We start from the raw sequence: 9,585 nt of genomic DNA, 5'->3' as shown, positions 1-9,585 counted from the left end.
GCCCTCTAGCGAGATGAAAGGTACTGTATTAAGATGACTGGTTCACAACGACTTCAAGTCAGGTCAACTTTATTGTCAAATATGCTCGATGTGAAACATACAGCACAGATTAACATTTTTTCCTCTCAACCACAGGAGAGAGAACAGAAAAATAATTATTTGCATTGCAGTGGCTCTGCAGTCGTCTACTTTTTTTCTCATTTGCGTCTTCAACGACGTTGATCCCAAATCGCCAACTGATGTAAAAAAATCGCATTTTATCTGCAATGAAATTCGTGGTTTTGTTTTCTTCTGTCAAGACATATGTAAGCTTATGTTATATTATTAATTATCATTCTAAGTTTGAGCATCATATTATTTCATGTTAAGCATTCTTGAATTATATTCTGTTGTTTAATGATTGCTTAGACATGTTTTTATATTTATGGGTTCTGATTGCCTGTTAAAGTAAAAGAAGCAGGAAGGGATTTTTGTTACGAGAGTTGTGTTCTCGAACGTGCTGCGGTGCAGACGCCTTTATTTGCCCCTTTTAATAAAATGCATTAAAGGATTCCATCTCTCCTTTTGTCATTCGTAAAGAAGAGCCATCCGCTGAAAAACAAAGAACCCTCAACTTACACATAAATCAAGTTCAAAGTAAAACCACTTTGTCCAGTAGTAGTGAAAATAGTCTATCCAAAAGAAAAAGTAGTTGGCGTCGGTGATCGGGATGGTTACGATCCTCATGAACATTCCGATCCCTGAAGGGTCGTCGCAACCGCGCAGAACGTCTCACTGGAACTAAGGGTGGCCCCATCTTGGCGCAAACAATCCTGGCTTTCACTACTCGTTTCCGGTCCGGTGTTGTTATCGTTTGCCAAGTCAGTCGCCAATTTATCCTTCTTTTGAGACGACGAGCTCTCGACAGGGGTCTTTTTGCCTTTCCCGGACCGAGATCCCACGTCCCGGCGGGAAGTCTTCCAGGTGTATCCCAGCCGCTTCAAGACCCGCTGGGTAGTTTTGATGGAAATGGGTTTCACCGCGGTGCAGTTGTACAACCTCTGGATCTCCGTGATGGAGGCCTGGTTGTTGGCCTCCACCACTCGCTCCATTTGCTTCTCTCCCAGCTCGTCGACGAAGGGTTTCCTGCGGCGACCCCGCTCGCTGCGGGTCTTCTTTTTGGAGCACCAGTCCCTGTACACCCGGGACACGGCCGTCTTGGAGAAGCCCAGTTGGTTGACCGTTTCCGAGATGCTGCGGCCGGCAATCCGGATACCGACGATCATTCCCCGCTCGAACTCGCTTAAATCCCGTGCCTTGCCCATCTGTTATCGTCTGGGTGCGATCCCTGCACAGTGAGGCACCGCAAAGTGCCCCCAACCTACCTCGTGCCTCTTGTTTTGATGCCAAGTACGCCGAGCTCTGTGCCTGAGCCCAACTGTCTTCTTCTACGCTGTAGCTATGTGGTCGAATGGATTCAATGATGCACCCTTCAGTCTGCATTAGGTACTACTGTCCTATCGGATAGATTGATGGATAGAAAATGGAAATGTTAAGTGTATGATATCGAAAGAATATAGTGCATATAGTGCATAGTATAGCAGTGATCTTGAAAAAAAATCTCAATATATTTTAATTACTGACAAAGTGACGCCATCGGCTGGTGGAGTGGTCTCAAACCACTCTATGCAAATGCTACAAAACAAACTAATGCGTGACAATAAAATGTGAAGCTGTCAGTCGCTAAATAATAGTCACGTGGTAGCAAATTAGCAGTGCAAAAAATGCAATTGCATACAAGTGTATAAGTCTAATGGTAAGCTAATGATTGTCCACGTGGAAAAAAAATCATCAAATATGTACAATAGTGGGACAGAGCAATGCAAGAAAGTGCACGGGGCAATAAACTAAACATTGGAGCACAGGGGCCACAGGCATCGGTGGTCTTTAGGGTCCGCGCTGCGGTCATCACGAGCACGGCAAGCCCGCTTTGGTTGCTCCAACCATGCGGACAGTCTCACTGGAACTCGCGGTACATCCGTCATTGACGCGAAGGATCCAGCCTTTTCCGACATGTTCGTAGTCCACAAATTCCTCAGATTGCGAGTTCTCTACGGGGGCGGTCTCGAGCACATGATCCCGCTGGGTAGAGCCCCGCATGTAGCCCAGTCGCTTCAAGACCCGCTGGGTGGTCGTGATCGAGATGGGCTTCTCCACGCTGAAATTGTACAACGTCTGGATCTCCTCGATTGTGGCTTGGTTGTTGGCCTCCACGACCTTCTCCATCCACTTCTCGCCCGTCTCGTCAACGAGGCGTTTCCTCCCGCACGCCCGTCGCTCGCTGGAGGTCTTCTTCTTGCAGCACCAGTCTTTGTACACCCGAGACACCGCCGTCTTGGAGAAGCCCAATCGATTGACTATCTGCGAGATGCTGCAACCCGCGCTTCGGGCGCCCACGATCAGGCCCCGTTCGTACTCGCTCAAGTCCCGCGATTTGCCCATGTGTCCCCAGGGTGGTCCAATGCTTGGACTGGGGGAAAACGTGACAAATTCCTCTTTCGGGGGCCGCTTAACCTTTTGTTTTGAAGGGAGCTAGCTCAATATGCAAACATGAGCGACTAGTAAATAAAGCTCTCCTTCTGTGGTTTGTTTGTTCGGAGAATTCGTGCCCCCTTCGGCTAGGCTGAGTTACTACAATTTAAAATTCGATTCATTGTAAATATGGTGCTCTTTTGGTTGATGAGAACAGTTGTGTTTAAAATGAAAATGTTGACAGTGGTCATTAAGTAATCATATAACTGTGGACACACGTAACTAAAATATACATTTAATACACAATAACAAATATTTAGTAACACGCAGGCATATTAATGTTACCCTCTCAGGAAAATGCCACAAATGCATGCAAATTTTAAGACACGGGTGAATTTCATAGCATGACTCAAATCAAGTGAAAATTAAATCTGTACAAATAACTGTAAGGTGCAAAATCACATTCAAACACAACAACCTCAGACAAGACAATTCCAGTTGCATTCAATTATCGACACATGGATCAAAATATAATTTAAGAACTTCATTGGGAAGAAAAGAAACATTCCATTGCTCACGACTGTTTTTAGCTCCTTGCTTCTGGCCTTGTTAAATACTTTAAGAAAAACAGGTATAACGGATTAAATCAAATGAGATTCAAGTGCGGAGCAGTACCACTAGTAGTACACACAGACACACACACAAAGTACATTTTCAAACTGTGCAATATGTTCACAGCTTGTTGAACTTTTTAAATCCAGAAAAGCACATTTGCCAAGTAATGCTCGGTTAGATTTCACTTGTAAGTAAACCACTTGTGTGTTCCTATCCAAAGAAATGCGTCTCCAAGTTAGATTTTAAATGAATGCACAGTACAGCGTAAGTGATTAATCGTAGTGCAGCTTTTCATGTTATCTTTCAGCACGGTGGTAACATACACAACTGTGCATCGCGTTACAATGGCTTACAGCAATAAATGCACTTTTTGTATGAACACCTCGGCTTACTATGCTAGTGCATTTCAATGTTGATGACGACAAAAGTTGGGTCATGTGTCCAGGGTTGGAAATTAATTGTTCAAAGTAAGAATAGAGCCACAGGCACTGGTGATCTGAAGGCTCCAGGCGATGTGGATCCTCACCAACACTGAAACCCCTGTAGAGGGACTTCGACCTCGGGGAGCGTCTGGTTGCAACTCACGGGGGCACCCTCGTATGGCAAAGTCTCCCGAGTTTTACTCCCCGTGTCCTGTTCCGCACTGTTGCCTCCAGCCAAGTCCGTCGACACGGCAGTCTGTTCTTTCAGTGGAGAGCCCTGGACGGGGTCCTGCTGCTTGGTCCGGGGCACCGGATTCTTCCGCGCGGTCCGAGACACCGAGTCCCGCCGGGGAGGCTTGCGGCTGTAGCCCAGCCGCTTCAAGGCCCTCTGGGTAGTTTTGTGCGAGATAGGCGTCTCGGCACTGAAATTGTACATGGTCTGGATCTCCGTGACCGTTGCCCGGTTGTTGGCTTCCACCACGCGCTCCATCCGCCTCTCGCCAACCTCGTCGACGAGGCGTTTCCTCCCGCCGGTCCCCCGTAGGCTGCTAGTCTTCTTCTTCACGCACCATTCCCGGTATATCCGCGACACCGCCGTCTTGGAGAAGCCCAGCCGGTTGACCGTTTCCGAGATGCTGCAGCCTGCGCTTCGAGCGCCGACGATCAGTCCTCGCTCGAATTCAGTCAAGTCCCGCGACTTGCCCATGTTTTGGAAAAGGCAGCTCCGATTCCCCTTTCAACCGAGTGCCACTTCTTTTGTTTCAAGGAGTCGACATATTCCGTCGACTGTACTGTATTGACAATGACGAATTGGGGCTCTTCTTCTACGGTCGATGGTTTGCTACATTGGGCTCAATGTCGCCCTCTGCAGTTAGATTTGTGACGATTGCATGAAGGAAAAGCACCAATTCACCTCCGGTAATGATATAATAATCCAATATGATGCTAAATTATATCCAAGTACAAAATAATGCATGCACACGACCCGGAAATGTATGTATAAACGGTACGGTTAAGTATAAACATTGAACATTAAAATAATAGCAATGTAAAAAGATTGACTAGAGTACACTTGTAAAGATTATACTGCATTTTAGAGTTCTTTCTATTCTTAATATTTTTAGGACACGCGTATCACAATTTGATGGCCTGGCAAAGCAAGAAAAACTTGCACCCAAAAGTTCTCCTCTTTTATTAACTTATTTTGTGTTCATTCTGACAAGGGAAAAACAACCAGCTTGACTTTTATGCCATAAAAACAAGTGTTCCCAATGAAATAACGAGTAATAAAATAACAGCTTGTGATAACTGAAAAAAAAAAATCCACCTTACTTGTGTGATGCCCCCCGCCCCTTCTCCAGAGTGGACAGACACATTTTGAATTTGTTAAAGCTTGTGGTTTTTGGCCACCATGAGGCAACGCATTCATCGCCGTCATTGTTGGAGTCAACAAGGAGCAAACAAATCTTTTCAATAAAACCGTGGATGTGGAGGATCTTCCTTCTGTGAATCTGTTACTATCCTCGTTCATTCACACCGGGTCATGTTTCTCCATGTCGCTGCCGTCTGTTCAGATCTCAGTCCACCAAGATCTCCATAGCAGTTGACTTAACCTCAATTTACATCTTTGTTCAAATGGAGGCTTCAAAAAGTCCTGAATAGAAAGTACACATAAACGTTTTCCAATGCCGGGAGTAAAAGGTAAAACGTCGTCAGAAAATTAAACACTCAAGTGAAGTAAAAATATTTGATAAAATGACATTGTATTTGATTACTTTCCACCACTGCCATTTAGTGATTGAACTACCAAAATAACCTACATACGAATACATCGAATGTTACTTATTTTTTAAAGAAAGAAGTTCATTATTGTCCTCGAAAAATAAAAGAAAACACTCACTTCCATGTCATCAGTGCCTTCCAAAAGTCAATTGGCAAGTGTGTGAAGTCACCACTAGAGAGCAGCGCTCTGCTTCTCATTGGACACGTTTGCACGAGCCATGCACCGGGCTTCAATGGTTATCACTTGTTTGCATTTTCAATATTAAAAGATAAACTAATAAAAACACACGCAGGACATACAAGTCAGAAGGGGGTTAAAAACGATGGCCTAAAAACCCTCACAAAATGTAATCGATAAAGTATCTATGGACCGAGAGCAAGGCACGGCAACACCAATAACTGGCCCTGATTTCAGCATTTTCATTTTTTTCCGGTCCAAGTCGGCAAAAGCATGATTGTCGGTGCCCTCTGAAAGATTGATCTTGTGGCGTGACAAGTATCATCAGACGCTCACTTCATTGCCCCTTTTTTTTCCTTCGTGTGTGGGGTCATGATTTTAAAAATTGCTTAAGTTGTTTACTAAATGTGTGTTTCCCCGCTTAAGCTAACCTAAATCAAGGTGAGGTCTCCACGAGTCAAAGAGATATTTGTAAAAAAAAAAAACAAAGAAACAAAGAATATTCTACAAATAGACTTCATGACGATCAGGGAGGAATTCTAAAGATTCACAAAGTGTGACCTACGTCATTGCACGCGGCCAGCTGCCTTTCCAGCATCTGTTTCTCCACTAAGTCTTCCACTCGACCAACCTCCACCTCGTCCACCTCGTCCATGAAACTGGCCCAATCGGCGCCGCCCTCTTCACGTTCCGTGGGCTCCGCTTGGCCGGCCGGGTGTAGCGGGGTGGAGTCGACGTGGGTGGTGGTCACGCAGTTGCAGCTGTCGCAGATGCCGTAGCGTCGGAAGCCTGGAGATACGCTGGACCCGGAGAAGATTCTCCTGCAGCTCTTGCATGACATGGGCAAGTCATGACGATGGACCTGGTTGGGGGTTCACAGACAGTTGCGGCGGTTGGGAAATGAGTGGACATGGTTCCTCCGCATATTCACCATTTTCCTTTTGGCACAATTTAAAGCCCTTGCTAAAATTAAAAAAAATAAAAATCGATGTATAATTTTTAAACCGTCTTACGCTCAGGGCATGGGTGCGAAGATGTTCCTGCCTGGTGAACCTCTTGCCACACATTGGACAGGGGAAGGGCCTCTCTCCTGTGTGACAGCGAAGGTGGCGCTTCATAATTCCCTTCTGCTTGGCCGTGTACGGGCAGAAGGGACACTTATGCAGTTTGACTGGAACCAGTAAGCTGTCACCTGCGGGATAGAAGAGGCCGTAGAAAATCGACTTGGCAGGTACCAAGTTCCCAAACTACACTGAACCAATCTGGTTGGCTGTACCTGTATCCTCTCCTATCCAATCCGACTGAATTTCCATCACAGATGATCCCACAAAACCCAAGCTGTCCTCAATTCGGCTCACTCCTAAAATGCTACCCGGTGGTCTCTGAGTCATGCGCTGGGCCGCTCGGTCCACCAGAGGGTTGGGACCTTCACCCCTGGCCAGCATCTCCATCAGCTGCCTGGCACTAAAGGAAGAGCTGTAGCCCACAGAGGAGCGCTCCATGGAAAAACTTGGCGGGATTGATCTGCTGTGATGAGGGACCGAAGGTCCGGGATATGATGACGCAAGGTCTTTATTGTCAGGGGATTCCAAAAGCTCCTCATCGGGGTCATATTCTATCTTGGGGTTCACTAACTCGTGAGTCAAAGTGGAACACAGCGTTGAGGAGAGGTTAGTCTGATCCGTGTGTGCCTTTGGTTTTTCACTAACAGACCGGTAGTCGGAGTCCGCTTCTCGACTTGGGCCTGGTGGGCTGTTGCCAGGCATGTACAAAGGGCTCGCTGCTGGCTTTATAGATGCTGCGTCTGCTTCCGTAACCCGTGAGCAAGGCTCCATGGCCCCGACGCTACTCAACTTGGATGCAGCAGGAGTGCCGCTGTCCGCGGGTCTGTATCGTCCTTCCTGTCCTGGATTTTCCTCCTCGGTTATGCCTTCCTTGTCTTTATTGCATATTTCCAAAGAGGAGCTGATGTATTTTTTGCAAAGATTCACCAGGTCGGTCATTTGCAAGTAGCTGGCCGCAGACATCACTTCGATGACACTGCTGCTGCTCAAGGCTAACCGGCCGGAGTAGAGGAAATCCAGGATGATGGAGAAGGCATCAGCTGTAACTATGTCTAATGATGCTGTGCTTTGGCGCTGTCCACTATCCTGAAACAACATTCATAGACAATTAGGAACATTGACTTAAAAGTCACAGTTGGTGTTGGACTGTATGGAAAATGGGCGGAAAATCCCAGAACAGACTGTGGTCGACCATCAAAATACCACTGCACCTGTAAATAGTGAACCAAAAGAGCCCGAAAGTAGCCACTTCCTGCAAACAGGACATTGCGGTGGGCTTTGAAGACACGGCCCTCAACCAGGATGCTGCAGTCACAGAAGTAGCCTCGCTTGCGCTGCTCGTTGAGTTCAAACAGAAGCTTGGGCAGGTAGCAAGGCACCTCCATGACGAAACTTCAGTGGGCTCTGCCAGGAGAGAGGAAGAGTACAAACAAAAAACATCAACATCAACAATACGAGGGCAAATGGAAATGCAGCCACGCTGATATCAATTGAGTGGCAAAATTAAAAATAAAAATAATAAATGTGGCAGAATGATTGTTTCCTGATTCTCTTTTTACGAGCAGGAAATGCCTTGGTTCTTAAACAACTCCAGAGATTGTGCGCAATTCACTGTAGGATGCTTTATAGCGCTCTTCTAAATCGTCTACATATTATGGCAAGCTGTTTTAACATTTCAAAGTGGATTTGTATGGAAAAAAATGCAGCCACATATAAGACCGTGTTGAACGCCTTTATAAGGTGCAACTTAATAACACGAGAGTTGATGCTTGACGCTGTCTTTGTTTTCAGGCTATCAATCGCGGCTAACGTTAACTAGCTAGTTACAAAACCATTTGCGGCCACTCGCAAGCACCTCATTCATTCGCGTGTTAAATAAAAACACAATTGAACCACATGACTTACTCGCCAAAACCCAGAAAAATTCTTGATGATGGGTCGTGATCTTGAAAACATTAAATTGCTAGTGCTAATAGCATTATTTTCTAGGTTTTTCTGCGATCGAAGTACTGTACAGCATAAACACTTCCGGTATTCCGAGATTGACGTTTACGTTTAGCCAATTAGGAGTTACGTGGGCGCGGCCCACAAGTGACGACCAATGGAAAAGGGAAGGACAACTTCGATTTCAATGAAGTAAAATAAAGTATTAATAAACCATTGGGAGGCAAATGAATAGAAGCATTTTATATTAGTGAACACAATTAATAGTCCATTTAAAAAAAAACATGTGACTTCCAAGCTGTGCAATCTAATTTTATGTTCACACGTAACATTCCTTGCTGTTAAATAAAGAAAAGTCAACCTTGAATTTAATAAAAGAGTGGGGTCTCTTTGAAAGAAAAAAAATCAACTATAAATTTTGTGCTTGAGTATAGTTTTCCATTTAAGGGCGGAAATAGTCTTCCAAGTTCAAAGAAACAAATTAGGAAACTAATATTCATTTACTTGGCACAACCAGTGCCAATAAACCACACGTCTCTTCCCACAGTTATTGACTTCATAATATTTTCCCTATGGCCTGCTGTGGAAAAACCCACATCCATGTTACAAGAGCCCAATTAAAAAATAAAATAAAATGATGAAAATGAATATCAGCACTAAATTACAACCGAAACTAATCTTGCTCTAATTCAGGGTTTCCCAAACGTTTTCCACTCTAGACCCACAAGCGAAGTTTGGGTCCTCTCCGCGAGTTGAATATAATAAAATACATGAAGCGTTGCCATCATATAAAGTTATACAGTACATAATAAAAAGAATAGAATACATTCAACCAACAGCGGTGCCAACTTGATGATCAACAAAATAAACTTAATCTTACTCTTGACAACAGAGGACCCCCCTGTACTGAGGAACATTTAACTTGCATCCCAAACTGGACTTCCCTTTCATCTGGAAGATATTATTTTGATTGACATATGGCGAAAACGTTATTTCTTAGAGTGCCACGGCACTCGTTTTAATATTCACTCTATCTCCATGCCATACAGGGAATCACATGGAATGTGCT

The 9,585-nt window shown here is 44.9% G+C and overlaps 2 protein-coding genes across 4 annotated transcripts; both read right to left on the bottom strand.

Moving 5' to 3' along the window:
* Window positions 1-2,790: 2,790 nt before the first annotated feature.
* On the bottom strand, window positions 2,791-4,372 carry LOC127604743 (uncharacterized). Its single transcript, XM_052071985.1, has one exon. It carries the CDS (start codon window positions 4,252-4,254, stop codon window positions 3,649-3,651), a length of 606 nt encoding a protein of 201 aa, XP_051927945.1. The 5' UTR covers window positions 4,255-4,372; the 3' UTR covers window positions 2,791-3,648.
* A 353-nt stretch (window positions 4,373-4,725) lies between these two features.
* Window positions 4,726-8,639, bottom strand: zbtb8b (zinc finger and BTB domain containing 8B). 3 transcript variants are annotated; one of them, XR_007963399.1, is made up of 6 exons: window positions 8,478-8,639; window positions 7,784-7,976; window positions 6,785-7,658; window positions 6,522-6,700; window positions 5,449-6,370; window positions 4,726-5,202 (listed from the first exon to the last, which is right to left on the bottom strand). XR_007963399.1 is itself a non-coding variant. In XM_052071978.1 (6 exons), the coding sequence occupies exons 2-6, from the start codon at window positions 7,955-7,957 to the stop codon at window positions 5,571-5,573; spliced, it is 1,527 nt and encodes a 508-aa protein (XP_051927938.1). In that variant the 5' UTR covers window positions 7,958-7,976; window positions 8,478-8,639; the 3' UTR covers window positions 4,726-5,570. The 3 variants fall into 3 exon arrangements, 2 of the variants coding, with proteins under 2 accessions (XP_051927938.1, XP_051927937.1); XM_052071978.1 differs by having other exon boundaries at window positions 4,726-5,573; window positions 6,074-6,370; XM_052071977.1 differs by having other exon boundaries at window positions 6,074-6,370.
* Between the last annotated feature and the right edge of the window lie 946 nt (window positions 8,640-9,585).

This window comes from Hippocampus zosterae, chromosome 7 (genome assembly GCF_025434085.1).
Source record: "Hippocampus zosterae strain Florida chromosome 7, ASM2543408v3, whole genome shotgun sequence".
Classification (NCBI taxonomy): domain Eukaryota; kingdom Metazoa; phylum Chordata; class Actinopteri; order Syngnathiformes; family Syngnathidae; genus Hippocampus; species Hippocampus zosterae.
The sequence above is the reverse complement of the archived record's forward strand: the minus strand, read 5'-3'. Positions and strand labels throughout refer to the sequence as shown.